The 17,222-nt window shown below is 41.4% G+C and overlaps 1 protein-coding gene across 1 annotated transcript; it reads right to left on the reverse strand.

Annotated features, from left to right (window-relative positions):
- Positions 1-971: 971 nt before the first annotated feature.
- LMO4 (LIM domain only 4) lies at positions 972-16,869 on the reverse strand. Its single transcript, XM_039484242.1, has 5 exons — positions 16,224-16,869; positions 13,586-13,824; positions 6,411-6,507; positions 5,911-6,066; positions 972-1,722 (listed from the first exon to the last, which is right to left on the reverse strand). Exons 2-5 carry the CDS (start codon positions 13,819-13,821, stop codon positions 1,714-1,716), a joined length of 498 nt encoding a protein of 165 aa, XP_039340176.1. The 5' UTR covers positions 13,822-13,824; positions 16,224-16,869; the 3' UTR covers positions 972-1,713.
- Positions 16,870-17,222: the final 353 nt, after the last annotated feature.

Here is a 17,222-nt window from a genome sequence, read left to right on the forward strand (position 1 = left end):
ACAAAAAGCTGGATTTTAGGTTACATCTCCCATCAGCATCACCAGAAACACTTAATGTGTCATGGCTGCTCTGTAACCAGGCAAGGTGAATAAACTTTTTAAAAGCACGATTAAAAATGTGAATAGAAATATTATATACTTCAAGCTTGTTAGCCTATGATAAAAGTAGTGACTTTTGCTAATGTTTAACAATGTTGCAATGCAGCAGAGGCATCTCCCAGGCCTACTTAACATTGTTCCCCAGTATAAGGCATACAGCATATGTCCATAGGTTCATAATATATTTTTTTCCACATCTAGCAAGAGCATGGGATGTTTTTTCTGAATGCCCTATAGTTATCCAATAAGCATTTCACAAAAAAACAACTAGGTGAAATCCTACTAGTCCTTCAAACTTGGAAAAAAACAAAACCAAAAAACAAACAAACCCAAGAACAAGTCACATTTAAGACCATGTTAGTGCCAAACAGGCCAGGAAAGGGCATTTTCTTCCCTCAAGACCACCACAGTTCAGTGTGATTTATTCTCCTATAGCCAAGATTGAGAGGTACTACTATACCTCCTTATAGGACTACCCAATTGAAGAATTGTGTCAGAGAACACATACCCCTTTGTTGTGAGTTTTTCCTGTAACATTTTTATAAATATAGTGTTCCCTTCTGAAGAAGGACTGGATGAAGAAAGACTGTGGTTACTTTTGTACATACCAAGATTCATTGCAACATGGCTGAACTGTAATGATATGCTTGCTGTTATCAGAAGTAATATTCTGAACAAAAAAGTTTTGGAGCATTGCTCTGTACCTCTGCCAAAAAAGTGACATGGTTAAGTAGTTTGACAAATTCCTTATTGGCATAAAACTGTAAGAAGACGACTTTTAAATCTAGTTATTTACAATTAAAGCAACTGCTACATAAAGTTTAGCATGTGGTATAACAAAGCAAAGCTTTTAAAACCCAAAGTCAATTAAATGTTTTTGTTTTAAGTTTTTATTATTTAAATACACCATACTAGAGCAAATGTCTCTGAAAATATCACAAATAAAAGATTTTTCTTCATTCAGCAAATTAGAAGTAGGTGAAAATTTCTACACAGTAGCTTCTATGAGCTTGACTTTTTTTTTTTCTTTTTTTTTCGCGCCATGGGAAGTAGCAACAGTAGGACAAAAACACTTACATGCATACATACATTGTATTTTACAGAGATACAATAAAAGTGTTTGTGATAGAATATCACAAAAGCCACATCTTTCCTTTATCTCATGTTCAGTTTGATTGAAACACATTTCCTTACAACACTTAAATATACAAAGAGCAAATAGAATGTTGTTAAGGTAAAACACTGGGTACAAACTCTGGCCAGTGCCCTGCTAATTGTTAACAAGGGTAGAAAGCAGATTCCAATGCTGCTTTTAATTAGCTTCCTTAGACATTTTCCCCACCCCCGCCCCCCAAGATGTCCTCCGGTGGATCTTTTTTCATTTTCTCTACAGTCTCCCATTAGCCCAGGTTCATGGAGTCCTTAATGTTCATATTCAGTCATTTTAATACACCAATAAATGTAGGAAGGGCAATCAAGAATAAAGAAGGTGCAATGGCATGGAGCTGGCATTGATGCTAGCTACAAAGGTGACTTGTCTACTGGAGACATGGGATCCATCTGTGATGAACAAAATTTGAGATGAAGGCACGCATTCTGCATTACTCTGACCTTTTAGCAGACCTGTAAGAAATAAAAAAAAAAGGGGGGCATCTTAGCTAAGAAGCTAAATTTGAGATATGAAACTCCAACATAACTGCTTGTGTCTTCTCTTTATTCACTAATCTCTTTTTTATTAGATCACTTTCCAACTGTGACTTGATTAAGGCTTTCTACACTACTCATTCATGCCACTAATGTTCAAACTCTGAAGAACTAAAATAAACATTTTCTGCAGTTTTTAACTCGAAGAGACAGTAACAGCAAGTGTACTTTCAGAAAGGTTCAGGTAGGAAACGGTACAGTGAAAAAAAGGTGTTTTTCTGGGCCCCTATTGAAAGAAATGAAATGGTATGCCTGTCCTTTGAAGAAGCTAGTAATATGATCTTATAATTGGTAGAAATACTGTGTGAAGCAAGTAAGAAATACAGCCAATATCCTCACAAGGCAGCTTTGGTTAATATGCTGCATAGCACAAGAGCTAAATATAGATATTTGGAGATTTTCCCCCTCCTCTTCCCCCCTTTTAAAATTCCTCATCTGCTATGTTAGTTAATGTTACATAAACATTTTAATATATGAAGTCAAACATGGTCTTCCACACTGATGTGTTAATGAATTGTGATAATTAAAAGTGCCTAGCTCCAGAGAAATCTAACTTTCATGGATAAAGTACAAATGATCATCCACAGTCTTCAAATACAATCTGTTGGCAATTACCAAAATGAAATAATATATATTAGATTTTTATGGTTTTTAAATGACATTTCGAGCTTCCCAGGAAGTTCTTTTCACCCTTTAAGTTACTAAAAGCCTGAGGTCTAGTAGTAACTGCAACCCCCCACTTTCAAGCTAATTAAAGTGGAGGAGGCTTGGAGGTTTAATTCCCCAGAGCCGAAGCTCAGTGTGAGAAAGGTAATTTGTCTGTCCAGAACAAAGATTAGAGAGCAGCCAGCAAGCATATTTAATAAATGAGCATCAAATATCCTCTACTATGGACACAGACAACACCAATTACATAACTACAAGGGAATTGTTGAGCAATATGTAAACGAAGATTTAAAAATATATCCTTTTCCAAGAAATAAAATAGCAAGATGTAATCTAACTTATACTTTATTTAAAAAAGTTTAGGAGCTGAAGATAAGTGAACACTCCGAACATTGCCCGTGGGTGGAAAACTTACACCGCTTTTGGGGAAATGGAAATGCTGTAACAGGCAAGAACTAGTAAAAAAAAATATATATATAAAAAAAAATACTATGACTGCCAGAAATTGTGAATTAGGTGCAGACTCTAAAATGTTCTCTGCAGTGGACCCCCTCCTTTAAATAATGTGGCACCCAGGACATTACATCCTGGCACTCTGGGGCTTTGCATTGTGCTTCTAAATAGCACATAGTTTAAATACTTGAATTTATTTTTTCAAAACACACAGCAAATAATGAGAAGTTATAGCTAAAAGCCTTTGAACATAGCTAAAGAAGGTGAAAGGCAGGAAGAGTCAATATCACTGCATGTACTTTATGTGAAAAGCAACCTTTTAAGTAGAATTAGGCTATTTAACTCAGACTTGTGCCAATCACTAGTATAAACTCTAGCCTTCCATTTGGGAACTATATTGACTAAGACCATAATAAGTTGACTCCATAGCTGTCAAATGTGGCTTCATAGGTGTGCAAAACAAAAATGTCACAGTACCAAAAACCTCTCACACATTAAACTCTCCTCAGCCTCCTAATAGCTAGTTAGCTATGAATAGCTGTGCCATATTCTGCTTTGCTCATAATCTTTAGGGAAAGAGCAAAAAACCTGAAGATTGATTGGTCTGTAACATTTAATACTGGGTATCATATCTATTTCAGCTAATGCTGACAAATTGGAAGCATGTTTTTATTCAGTTGCCCCATAACATCGCTTTCTGGAAAGTACTTCTAATATGTACATTCTTATATTGTTTCTTTAAAATGCATAAAACATTAAAGAGGAAGGTGCCAAAAAAGTAGTTTCCAAGACTAGAAGTCAGACAGACCCCAGCTCATTTCCTGACATACATTTCAGTTTTCAAAAGTTCACATTACTCCCCAATTCCCCCTGTGAAAGTAGGTATGAAGAAATTATTCATACAATATACTAATTGTGAGATTTCTTTCTCCAATTTTCTCCTTAACACCTCTGTCTGCCTCATCATATACTGTAGCAATGCAGTTAATAGCCAGTGATAGTGATAATGAGGCCCTGTTCTTATTAAATGCTTCTTCTGCATTTAGCTCCTAGTAGTATAGCTGCAATTTTGCAAGCTACACAAGCCAGTTTTACTTCTCTCTTCCTCACTGTGTCTACTGGTATTATTGTAACTAAATCATTTTTCTTTTGCTAAAGCATAGCAAGACTCTGATCAAATTAAGTGTCTATTTAGACACCCATTTGAAGTTGCAATAAACTTGACATCCACACAAGGCAAGTGGGTAAAGCACTTCTTTTCTCGGAATGGCAAACTTTTTACTACTATATATAAAGATGAATGGTTTTACCTATATTTTGAAATAGGTTCTCTACAACTGTTCATTTAACAGATTCATTGCTAGCTAGTCTGTATTATAGATTTGTTTCATTAAAATACACAGTAGTATAGATCTTTGAATCTTTACATGCATTTATACTTCCTTGAACAGATCTCATATTCACTCCTAAATAGTTATGCAGAACAAGTAATTAAAACTCAGTATTCAATCCAGTTACTCTGACAAATTAAGTAAATAAGTGTTCATATTTTGATGTAATTACAGTTCACTTTCTAAGAGACTGGAAATATACTTAAAATTATTCAGTACATTTGTGCAGAGTAAAAGACAAACAAGCCTACAGTAATGTAGCGATGCAACACAAAACTGGTCAAAATTAGAAACCAGTTCATGTTTTCCTGTACAAATTTACCCACTAAAAGAAGTCATTTAAAATTCTTCTTTTGTATGTTACAGAATACATAAGAAGCCTAGCATTTTCCCTAGCTATTTTTTAATCTTCTGAATTCCTGTTTGCAGATAAATGTTATTTTTTGTGATCCTTACAGACATTAATGAAGTTCCTATTGTAAATCTATAAAGAATTACCAACTGAAGTGTGCACTTTTTGTTTCAGTGCAATAACTCAGTGCTGTGTGATTGCCTGGGTTAATGATGAAAAAGTCAAATATACTATCAGAGCTGATGGAAAAATCTATCACCAATCTGAAATTAAAATTCATCTGTGGTCAATAAGATTTAATATCCATGCAAGTGGCGCTGTAAAGAGTAAATGAATCAATGTCATCAATACATAATCAGTATGAAATATGAGGTGAATAAAATTATGTGCAAGAGTCATACATTCACTCTTTTCTGGACCAGTGTGGAATGAACAGTCTCTTAACTGAAGGTTGACAGTAATTGTTACAAATTAGGCACAGCAGTTATCAAAATGCACTCACTTGCATAGCTATAGGACTTATTAAGGAGATTAAAATAGATCTAAAACTATCCAGTTCTAGAGGTACAGGACAACTGTTGATACAAATTTTTCCCTCTGCTACTACATAATGTGTACACTCATAAATTTCCTTGCAACTATGGACCAAGAGCTGTCAAGCACAGGGATACACAATCTCTACTGGAGATGTTAGTGTTATGGAGTGATGAGAGAATAAAAAACTTTGATTTTATGACATGTAAAACATTCAGACTATTTTTCTAAGGATACCACAGTTTTAGAATATTAGTTTAGGAAACATACTAAGTGTAATATGTTAGTCTGAGATGGTATGTGCCCTAGTTTCTATTAATTCAGGAACCTTTTCTTCATAAGACATTTATTACCATAATTAAAGGATCTAATTTTCCTCCCAGAGTAACCTGCTCCCTTGCAATCCTTAATCTCAACATTTTAAAATGAAATGCTTCTCTTCAAGAGAGTTTATATTAGGGCTTGCTCCCCACATTCCATTATACATTACTAGCTCAATAGCTATACAGATCTGAATAAACTGAACTCAATTAATACAACTTTCATATTTAAGGGTTTATATTTCCTCCAAAGTCCTATAACTACATTCAGTTATTTAAAGGCTCCTTCGGGGTGGGTGGGAGTGGAGGAACAGTGTCCACTATTAGGTTGAAAAGAAATTGATCTTAATTTAACTCTAATAAAGCTTATTAGTAATTGCTGAGTATTCACCTTCTGGTCTGGCAGTAGTGGATTGCTCTGAAGTGAATTCAAATGGCCATTGATGAGAGCTGTAGGTCTATCATGTTCACAAAATAAACTGCCATTGATGTAGTGAAACCGGTCTCCTGGGACCAGGCGATTCCGGCAGGTAGAGCATGTAAAACACTGAAAAGGAAAGACACACCAAATGAAACTGGCACAAATTAAAAATGCTGCAGGTTTAAATGTTATTCTTGAGAGACTATCAGTAAAGCATGAGGTCTGAAGCTGCTTAGTTTCTAGTATTCAAGCGTGTGTCTTACCTGCTGTTACACAACTTAAGTGTAGTTTTACTGATTATTACAGGACAACGCTATGCGCCATGGGAAGTTTTATAACACACACTCTTATTAGTAATGATTGCCCTGCACATTTATGAATATATGAAAGATGTAGAAGTTATACCATGTAAGAACCACAGAGTGAAGCAGTGCTCTTAACAAAGTCAACAGACAGGAGAAGAGACCTACCTTAAGATGATAGACGTTGCCTTGTGCCCTCATGACCAGCTCACTAGCAGGAATTGACTGTCCACAAGCGCTGCAAGCACCACTATTTCCAAATAACCTGAAATAAGGGTGATGATCATGAATGATTTAATACACAAGAAGCTCTTAATATTGGTTTTGTGCATCAACATGACAAGATATTATATAATTATTTTAGACTTCTGATCCCAGTTTTTCAACTTGTTTACATACTGTAATGTGCAAGATACATTTCTGTATAACCAGAAGCTTCACCTTACCTCGCAGACAGGGATGCACAGAATTTAATCAAAAATATTGACTAGCACCTCTAGCAAATACAAAACAATTCTGTACTACACACATTTTATCAGATTACTGGGTTCATCATAAAAAAAAAGATACAATTCATGACAGGAGTTTAAAATGCATTGTGTCCTTGAAATTATATGAAGAACTCTTTTGTACTTTAATCATATCTTGAGATATGAGTCATCAAAAGGGTTAAGAGGATTTGATTGTATATCTAAGAAGACATCATGCTCAGTGTATTGAAACTCCAGTAAACCTCCATCAGTGCAGAGTTTCCATTAGAAACTCTCTGCTATCCAGGTTGATATATAATGTGTATGGGTTAACCTTTTCAATCATGGTGTCAACACTTTAGATTTGCCTCTGCTCATCTCTTTCATCCTAACCTTCTCTCTCTCTCGATAATGAAATGCTTGCTCCAACTTCCCTCTATCTGCTCCTGAGTCCACAATTTAGATTACTTCATCTCTGCTAGCAACAAACTGAATGAAATTTCGATTTGAGCAGAAAGTAATTTACCGGGATCTGGACCCATTTGTCATCATATCTCTCTGGGTGTTTGCTGTATCACTGCAGTTTTCCTATGCAATCAAATGAGACCACAACATCTGCCATGGGGTTGGGGGGGAGGGAGGGGGAAGTGTGTGTGTGTTAGGCAGAAGAGTAGTGAAGAAAAATATATACATAATTCTTCAAATCCATTTAAAGGCACAACACACTGAGTCAAGATATAATACATAAATGAATATTGAGCTTCACTTTCACAGGACAGGTTAGCTAGAATTAGAAAAGCTTTATTTGTTTTTTTGGCATTCTCCTTTTAATAGCCACAAATATTTATAAAAGAAAAGGACCAAAATCATTTCATAGTGAAAAAGGAATCTGAACTAGTTGGTAGGGTCACAGCCCCACTTTCCTAGATGATGTAAAAACAGAGTAATAGGATTTACAAATTAACGTATCCGTGTCATAATAAATATTAATATTTGCATTTCCTTCCTGTCCAAATAAAGTCATAAAATTCTGTTTGTGTCAACTGAGGAGACGTGTTACTACAGAATACCCGTAATCTGAATGATTGCAGTATGCCTCTGTATAAAAATAATTGCTTTGAATTTTCACAATCTGGGGTTGCAGAGGAGGCTTGTCATGTTCAAACTACTAATTTGCTGTCGCCACTTTATTGAAAATAGCCTGTAAGTTGTTATTAAATGTATCGACTGAACGACAGGGAGAGTAGTAAAACTGCCCCTTAAGATGGCTTTTAATAGGAAGCCCGAGAAACAAATTTTGCAGCAGCATCGATTTGAAGAGTTCAATCAAAACTCCATTTCAAAACTAATTAGTCTGAGATCCACGACACATTGACACGTTCCTGCAGAATCAGAATGGTTACAAAGGGAAAGCTGAACTAACACACAGTCAGGACCTCCTGCCAAAGGACTGCACTGCCTTGAACCTATGGGGTCTTTTTACGGTATCATCTAAACCAGAACCACTTTGCAGCATTTACAAACACTACAGAGATTGCTCCCAGAGCTCTCCATCTTTTATTGTTACTATCAGTGAAATTAGGATGAAGAAGAGGGGTATGGGAAGAAGTTTAAAGGCAGAAATGGGACTGTTTTAATCACATTACTAAAATAAAACCCTAATTTGTATTTTTGGGTCCAACTTTGTCAAAGGTATTATGGAAAAACAAATGAAAGGCAGAATCTTACAGCTGAATGGAGAAATGTCATTTCTCCTGGGGAGTATATATGCATAAGCATAATGTCTTTCATAACCCCATACAATTGTACCATACCATTAAAAATACAGCTTTTAAAATACTGATCTCTGTGTGCCACTTTTCTTCATTAAGTATTCATTTATTATACAATTCCCCCTGAATAAAATCAGTTGTACATCTTGACTGTCTGTCAAAGTGAATTTTAATAATCAGTGTAGTCAAACTGTAATCCAGCAGCTTTTCACACATCTTACTCTTTCCCAGCCACATTTCTAGAACAATTCAACATTTCAAAGAATCACAGCTGAAATCATAAGATTTACAGAGATTCATAAAAATTACTTGCAAAGTTAGAACATTATTACTAAATCTATCCAGTGCTTGGTCTATTATTTAACAAGAGAATGGAGCTTATGTTGTCTTTGCCATTGATATAAGTTCTCTTATTTTGTAGCAGCTTTAACAGAAAAGAGGTTTATATCTTTAGAGAAGTTTTATTCCTTTTTACCAAGAACCAAGTCCACTATTGTAACTGTGGCTGGAAAGCTAATTATCTAACCAGGGGGACCATCCAGAACAGTGTTTGATTTAAAAGGCTTGAGGCTTTAGGTACTCAATTAAGTAGCTATCGGTCTCAGACTGGACTTTAATGGGCTCTTTTCTCTTTAACTCCAGCAATGGGGAGAGATACCCCAGGTCAAGCTAATTAAAGCCAGGGGACTCTTTAATTGCAATGACAGAATTGGTTTCAGTTTTCTCTTTGGGTCCTCAGTCCAAGGAGGTTGTTAATATTTCAACATTTGGGCAAGGCAATCAATCACAAACATCAAGAGGTTCTTTATATGTAGAAGAACCTTCCTTTTCCACTTACAGCATTATACCTTAAATTAACTACCATGTAGTTCCTACATAGCACCCAACTGGTTATCAGAACTTTGACAAGAGGGGGTCTGGGGGCAGCAGGAAACCTGTTCAGTCCAACATCTTACTACCCAAAATCCAATGTTATCAATAGAAGTGCTACTCAAGTATACTAAAAAAAAATGTTAATAGATTCCAGGAGTTATTTCCAAAACTGTAGAGACAGGCAGACCTGAGTGCTAACATTCCTTTTTCCTACACGGCAAGGCACACATTTGAACCCACAATATCCAAGCCTTATCTGACAGACAAAGGCACCTCCAAAGCTACTGATCCATAAGCGACTGGTTTTCCAGTAGATTCCCTATATTCTCCACCAGCTATGTTAAATGTAACAAAGAAAGGCAACACAGAAATTGTGCCTAGAGCCAAGTCCATTAAAGGTACTTCAGAATAACTGGAGGCTGAGCACCTTAAAAGCCCCTGAAGCTATTGATACTTAAAGGGGGGCTGTGCATAATGGCAAGTGCTGCATTAGAGAAGGGGGGAGGGAGAGGAGAGAAGAAATCAGCCAAATTACGCTTGGTTAATTCAGAGTAACAGATCTGCCCCCAAGTGAATTGGAGGCCTTGAATTAATTCTGTTATGACAAATCAAGATAAACGTTCCCCCTAAATTGCATGCGATTTAATTAATTTTTGAGATCCTTTTTTTTTTTCTCCTAGCTAATAGTTCACATGCTCCTGTGCTGTCATTGTGCTTGAGTGGGCAGACTTCAAAGTGATATTAAATAACCAACTATTAGATTTACCTAGCACGTCCTATTGGAAAAGTGCCATTTAATTACCTAGCCTGTTCAATTAAAGGGACAGCATTCCCTGAATATAGCAGCTTGCTGTTGATTACCAGGGAAATGAACTCGTTGCCTGGCGGCTCCCTCCCCTCCCCAACCCAACCCGCACGGCAGACTGCGGCTGCGGCCAGCCACGTGAATGGCAATGAGGAGCGCGCTCTCCTCCCCCGCCCCTGGGGCTGGGACCAAGCGCCTGCCCCGGCATGTCAGCGCGCAGCTCCCCACTGAAGGGGTGGCCCCGTGGCGGCCGGGCAGGTTTCCTTCAACTCCTCGTGCAAACCCGGCCCGGTTAACTTGTCTGGACGGCTGAGCTGCGGGGATTCATGCAGCCGGGGGGGGGGCGAGGGGTGCCACACGTTGTGAGAGTCCTCGCGGAGAGGTTCCCCTTTCTCTGCTACCTGGGAGAGAGACAAGTCACCCATTCCCCACAGCCCTCGAGGGAGGGCGAAAGGAGGGGGCAATGCATGAGCCATTTGGGCAGGGGAGGATTTGCAGGCGCTGCCCCTTTAAGAAGAGCCCGGTTAATCCTTCTCCACCCCCCCCCCTTCCCCCACGTTAGAGGCCAATTTTGTTAATTAAATGTTTTGTTTGCGACGCGGCTCTCATTCATTTCGGACACGTCACTCCGAGGAGATCTAAGCCAGGGACCAGATCTCATTAGATAAAACCTATCACAACGAAGAGAAAATGGAGGAGACACTAATTAAAGCTTTTAATTGTGTGGATTCATTGCCACGCTGCTGCTTTATCTGGAATCTTAAAGTGGGGAGGGCTGCGCACTCCCCTCCATGCACAGGGGGGGGCTGCATTCCCACCTCCCCAGCCCCTTCCCAGGCCGGCCGGCCTTCACTGCTGCAGCTTAGATCTGTAGAGGGCTGTTTTCGAAAACCACAGCCCCTCGCGTCAGACAGTTTAAAAGCCCCTTAATAAATCGGTCTGTGGTCCCTGCCCCGGGTTGGGAGCAGCCAGCCCCTTTCACGTGGCGGCTGCTGGGCTGATCAATCCTCTTTTCATTGTGATTCACGTCTAATTTTCCCCTGTGGCTCCAATTAAGAGTTGTGCCTATGGATCTGGCCTCAGATAAGGGAGTGGTTGCAAGCTCCCTCCACAGCAATCGGAGAGGGGGCCCCACAGAAACAGACACTTGCAGAACACTGCCAATCTAGCGGCATCCATTCAACACTGAAAGGTAGGGAGAGGAAGAGGAGTCAGTTACACCAGCAAGTAGTTGCGGTCCCACGTGGAAGACAGCTGTGAAGCCCAGATAAACAAGGATCATGATTTTTAACAACTAAGTCCTCTAGCCTAATGCAAGACTTACTTGCATTATACTATCCAGTTCAAGCAGCAAAGAGTCCTGTGGCACCTTAAAGACTAACAGACGTTTTGGAGCATGACCTTTCGTGGGTGAGTACCCGCTTTGTCGGATGCATGACACCCACGAAAGCTCATGCTCCAATATGTCTGTTAGTCTATAAGGTGCCACAGGACTCTTTGCTGCTTTTACAGATCCAGACTAACACGGCTACCCCTCTGATATTTGTATCCAGTTCAAGTTTCAGGGAGTCCCTTTCAATTGAGAGGTGTTTGGTAAGTCAAGTTACACAGATCCAGAGAGGACCCAGGTGATGGAACAAGGAGATCAATTCAAAACCCTCACCTGATAAAAACATATTATTCATAATTGCCTACATTAAAATAGTGGGTATTAAGTTACCGCCGCACAAAACTGGAGGAGATTCCAATAAGCATGCCTGAACTTGCCTTGGGGATACAGGGGATGCATCGGTCTCTTTTTAATTAGTAGTAATCAGAAGTGAAGGTTTGTTTGATGGCCTTGGTTGAGAGATGAATCTGTACCATTCAGTGCATCTGAATGGTAGTGTCAATTTTTCCACTTCAAACAAACCTCTTTTCTTAACACCGTTCTGCTCTATTTAATTACAATTCTGCCAGGCTTATGCTGTTGCTTCAGAAGAGGACCAGAAAGCACCATTATAAACCTGCATGTGCTAATTTCCTAACATTTACTTACAAAAAAAATGAAATTAATCCCTCAAACATCTATAGCTGTATTTCTTCTATTTAGCAGAATGAGGATGCAGGCCTATAACAGGGCAGAGGTTTCATTATCAGAATAATGAAGCATCCTTTTAATCCATTATTTTAAGTTAATGAGGTCTCCCAGAAAAGTATTCCCACAAATTCAGCACAGTGCTACATCCAGATCTCTCACAGTTTGGAGTACAAGGTAAGTGTTTCGTTAAAAACAAACTTGGAATATTTATAGCCAAATGACTTACACATGGGGGAGGAAAACTTTTCAACCTTTACTGAAAGATAAACCTGGAGTAACTCTTGACATTTACAGTAAATGAAAAGTCAAAAGCATTTAAACAAAAAAACTGTCTTAACTAGAAATTTCACTTATGCCAGAATGTAGAGGCTTAGCTTTTTGTTTTTTAATTACTGGATATTGAAATAGAACCTCTCCTTAAAGCATTCATGTGCATCAGTCTATCAAAGCATTTACTCAAATTAATCATGTAATCCTTCAAAATGCCTCCTTTTAAATTAATGAGTTTAAGGAGCTTGAGTTCACCTGAAAGATCCTCCTATAGGCACCTGACCTCCTGAATTTTTTCCATTCATTGCATTGAAACTTGGACAGGATACTGTACTGTACTTCAACTGATAAGATTAATGGGGTTTAGTTCCCCAGCCATCCCCCAAATCTGAGGCATGTGAACTATTTAAAAATGAAGGAAATCACTTCCCTTAGATTCTCCCAGCTTTTTCTATATTGAAAGTTAGAGAAATGTGGGTTCAAAGCCTCTCTATAACAATGTGAAGACAAACATTACCACTGTTTTTTTTGGCTATAAGTAGAATCTCTGGCCCTCCAACTGACGGTTAATCAGCTCTTTTACAAAGAGAACAGAGAATGAGTCATTCTGTTTCCACTCAAAGGAGTTTAAAGGTGCTTATGTAAATATCATAATTAATCAGATACTAAAAGGCAGGCATTTCATTATTTAGCACCTCTACAGCAGCCTTATTCAAGCCCAGGATTTTAACATTTACAGTTTAGAGATTCACACTTCACCACTACAACAAAGCAGATTAATTTAGCCTTTCTGATTGCTGTTTATTTTTAGTTAGGACTTGTTTTGTGCTGACAAGCACTTTAAAATTACAGGGCCTCTAATCTCTTCTCTTTCCTGGGCAGCCCAAACCGTGGCTGGAGAAAGAGCCAGAACTATTCGAGATTTTACCCTCCTCCCCCCCCCCAGTCAAGGACTGACCAATCTGTGTCTCTGATTGCAAGAACTGGCCTGACCTCTCCTCCGCTATCCTGCGTGCAGGTACAGAGTTGCTCCTCCCCGCCCCTTGCTGTGCAGCCGCCTCTCTCTCTCTCACCTGATGTAGTCGTTTCTGCACAGGATCATACCGCTCTTGGTGTAACAGGAGGTGCCGATGTCCCCCAGCTGAGCCTGGCAGCATGAACACTTCAGGCATCGGCTGTGCCAGTAGCCGTCCATGGCGTAGAGTAAGAAGCGATCCGCGATCTTCCCCCCGCAGCCTGCGCATCTTTTCCACGAGAGGGAGCCAGCGGTGACCGGGGGAGGTTGCGAGCTGCTGCCCGGGTTCACCATGGTCTGTGTAAGGAGAAGAGAAAGGAGGGGAAGGGTCGGGGAGGTGGTGGTTAACTCCAAGCCATGAGTCGTGTCCATGCCCTTCCCGGTGCGGTAGAGGGAAGCGGGGGGCAACGGGGGGGGGATGGTGCAAAAGCACACTCCGTTACTCGTCTGAGGCTTTGTTCTGGATCCACGAGCCTGCCTCCCTCCCAACTTGTCACTGGTGGCCTGAGCTTTACTGCTGTCACCCTCTTAAAACGAGGCTCTGGTGCACCCCAATTGCACGTGCACACTGGGCAACATGCACCGAATTTCGTACCCCACCTGGAGTCCCAGGGTCCAGCACGATTGACATGAAAAAGGGAGAGTGGACGCGAAAAGCAAATTGGCCCGCAGCCCTGCTGAAGCCATGTTCCCTGAGCAGGCAGAGCTCTGGGAAATGCAGCTGCAGTTCACAAGTTGGGAACAGTTCAGGGTTTTGTGCTAAAGGAGAGATATGGGCAGCGTGAAAAGTTGTGAAACTGGTTTTTCAAATCTCCAAGCCATTGTAATGCCGGCTCCATGATTGTCCCAGATCTCCTTTTTATTTAGAAGATCAGTGGAGTGTTTTCTCTGGGTTTTTTAAGACACTGGCCTGAATAAAAGATAATTGAACTTTAGAACTCCTATACAAACACTCTCCACTTTTGTCTCGCTAATCTGCCCTTGATCAACAATTTAAATGCTAAACCTTTGTTACGCCAAAAAAAAAAAAGTTAACTAATAATACAATAGACCAGAACACTCAGGCTGGAGCATGGCTGCCTCCAAAACTGCTAAAGTGCTTTTTTCACTTTCGAATAAATGCTTTCTACAAGCGGGACAACTGGGAGATAATATAGGAATCAATTCATAAAGCTTATTCTAAACCGATTAATTTGTTGCCTCCAATCCAGAGTCCAATAAGCTCCTAGTGTTCCACTAGTCATTTATAGTATAAACAGATCAAGTTATTTACTGCCAATTAAGCAGCATGTTTTGTCTTTGTCCTTTGTAAACCGTATGTGCTCATATCGAGGCATCTGGCTATCTGCTAAAGCCATTCAGACTGATACCTCCAAAGGAGGGAGGGCGAACTTTTCCTGGCCACTGGCACAACTTGGCTACAGGGGAGCCAGAATTTACATTCCTTAAATAGGCCGATTTTAAGCACACATTTCCCCAGAAAGAGTTCCTGAACTTCAGTCCAGTGACCGCACAATAAACCAGAAGAACTGCACCAATTAAGCTGTAACAAAAACCCTGAGACTTTGAAAAGAGAACCACTCTAAAAGCCATTAGCATTGCATTTATCTGAATGCATCATATACCTTTATGTAAATTGATTTCTGATGCATTTGCTCAAGGAATTGCCTTTTGTTAAGTTTCTATCCATAACCTAAGCGAAGCTGCATTTCCTGCTTTGAGACTTTAAACCTTTTTTAAGGTTTTAAATCACTTCAGATCTCTTAAAAAACCCAAGACTTCAAGCTGCCTTTCCCTAGTCTTGTTGAACAGTAAATATATACTGTATTTTAAAAAAGGAAACGTTACACTGAGAAAGGCATCCAGTAACCCCATTAAGCTAAAGCTCTTAAGGACAAGCAATACCTTAATGCTGATTAAATCTAAAAGAGATGAATCAAGAGGACTGACCAGAAAGTGACTCCCCTGATAACTAAGGACGGGCCCTCATCAAGTTTCATTTAGAGTTGGCGGGGGGGGGGGGGGAAGCTTTTAACTTAAATAGGCTTACTCTAGTAATTACATAGCCAAGCAATTTAGGTCCTGGGATAGAGTCAGTGAAATAGAAAGCAGAGCTGGCAGCTAGAGGCAAAATAACCCCCCTTTTAACAATGTCTCTGGTGTTTTTTAATGGAGACCAAGGGAGGGACAAGCGCAGAGCTGGCAATTTGTAGTTTTTAAAAAAAATGGATGCTTAATTCATGTCTTGGTTTTAATTAGGTGATTCACCGGATTTCTCCTGGATTGAAACAAAAGACCGGGGGGGGGGGGCGGGCAGGGAATTGGAAAGGAGAGAATTAGGGAGCTCACTTTGATCTTTCCTGCCACTGTTTCAAAATAGTATTTACTACAAAGAGAGCGGGTGGCGGGTCCTCACACCCTCCTCTTCCCCTCAGTTCACCATAGAGCCAAGCAAAGCCCTTTTCCTTTAGCAGCCGGGAAGAGGGAAAAGCAGCCCAGAGCAGCAGCCGCCGCCGCAAAGGAGCCTTTTGTAAGCAGAGACAGCTACAGTGCGTCCGGCCCCGCCGCTGCTCGGCTCCCCCAGAGTTTACAGGCACCCTCCTTATCTTAGGCGACCGATTGAGTTTACTCAAAATCCGAGACGGGGGGGGGGGCGCCAAAGAAGACAGGGTGCGTGCAAAAAAGAACCTCCTTACCTGTTTCCCCTCTATATTGCAAGAGGTTGGGGAGCAGCGTCGCTCTGGTTTATAGGGTGGTGTGTCGGGGGGGCGGTGGAGGTTTTCTTGCAAAGAACCAAACACAATGCTCGCTGGCTGGGGCTCGCGTCCGCCGGCAGAGCCCCCCGCCCCCGTCAGTGGCAGCCCGGCTGGCAAAATACAGACGAGAGACGTGCGGCAGAGTCCTCCCTCCAGCCCCCGCTTCCTGGAGGGGAGCCGCGGCGCTCAGTCCCGGCCGCTGGGCTGTCGGCGCAGGGCGCCGCTGCAATCGCTGGGTAAGTTTGGCAATGTGGCTTCACTTTGTATCGCTCCCCCCGCCCTCAACCTCCACCCTCCTTGGCCGGGTCCGGAGCCTCCTGCGGCAGAGAACCGCCCGCCCGCCGCTCGGGAAAGCGCCTCGGAGCCCCGCGCACGGGCAGCAGGAGAGTGGCCGGGGCGAGGAGGAGCCGCCGCTGCTGCTGCCGCTACCGCGGGGGTTCCGTGGCGGCGCCGGCGCTGGCAGGACTCGCAGGGAGGCCCCCTCTCCGTGCGCGTCTCTTTCCGCCGCCCATCCACATGTGTTACTGACAGAGCAAAATCCCAACTACATCCCGGCTCTGCTCCCACCGTCAGCCGCGCGCAGCCAATCCGCCCCCCGCTTGTTCAGGCGGAATAATAAAACCTGCCAATCCCCGCCGAGACAAAGGAATGAGCGAAGGCGAGAGGGGGGCAGGGGGCAGGGAGAGGAAGGAGGGAGTCAGGTGGGAAGCAGCAGCCTGGCTTGGCTAAGGAGCGAGGCGAGGCTGTGCGTGGTGCTGCTGATCAGTGTCGCTGGGGGGGCACTGAGCGTCCCCTGCCCTCACTGACTATGCTGCCGGCTCTGGGGGGAGGCTCATACTGCCCCTTCCTCCCCCCCCCCCGCGCCCTTTAGGAACTTGAGAGAGTCATTTTTGATCGCATAGCGACCCCCGTGGGAACAGGTTGCAGTGGGTCCTCTTT

This window comes from Mauremys reevesii, linkage group 8 (genome assembly GCF_016161935.1).
Source record: "Mauremys reevesii isolate NIE-2019 linkage group 8, ASM1616193v1, whole genome shotgun sequence".
Taxonomy (NCBI): domain Eukaryota; kingdom Metazoa; phylum Chordata; order Testudines; family Geoemydidae; genus Mauremys; species Mauremys reevesii.

Coding starts and splice junctions, on each gene's coding strand:
- LMO4 (XM_039484242.1), bottom strand. CDS start 13,821: ATGGTGAACCCGGGCAGCAGCTCGCAACCTCCCCCGGTCACCGCTGGC. Junction 6,508..13,585: donor TGCAGAAACGACTACATCAG/GTGAGAGAGAGA, acceptor CCCTTATTTCAG/GTTATTTGGAAATAGTGGTG. Junction 6,067..6,410: donor GCAACGTCTATCATCTTAAG/GTAGGTCTCTTC, acceptor TTTCCTTTTCAG/TGTTTTACATGCTCTACCTG.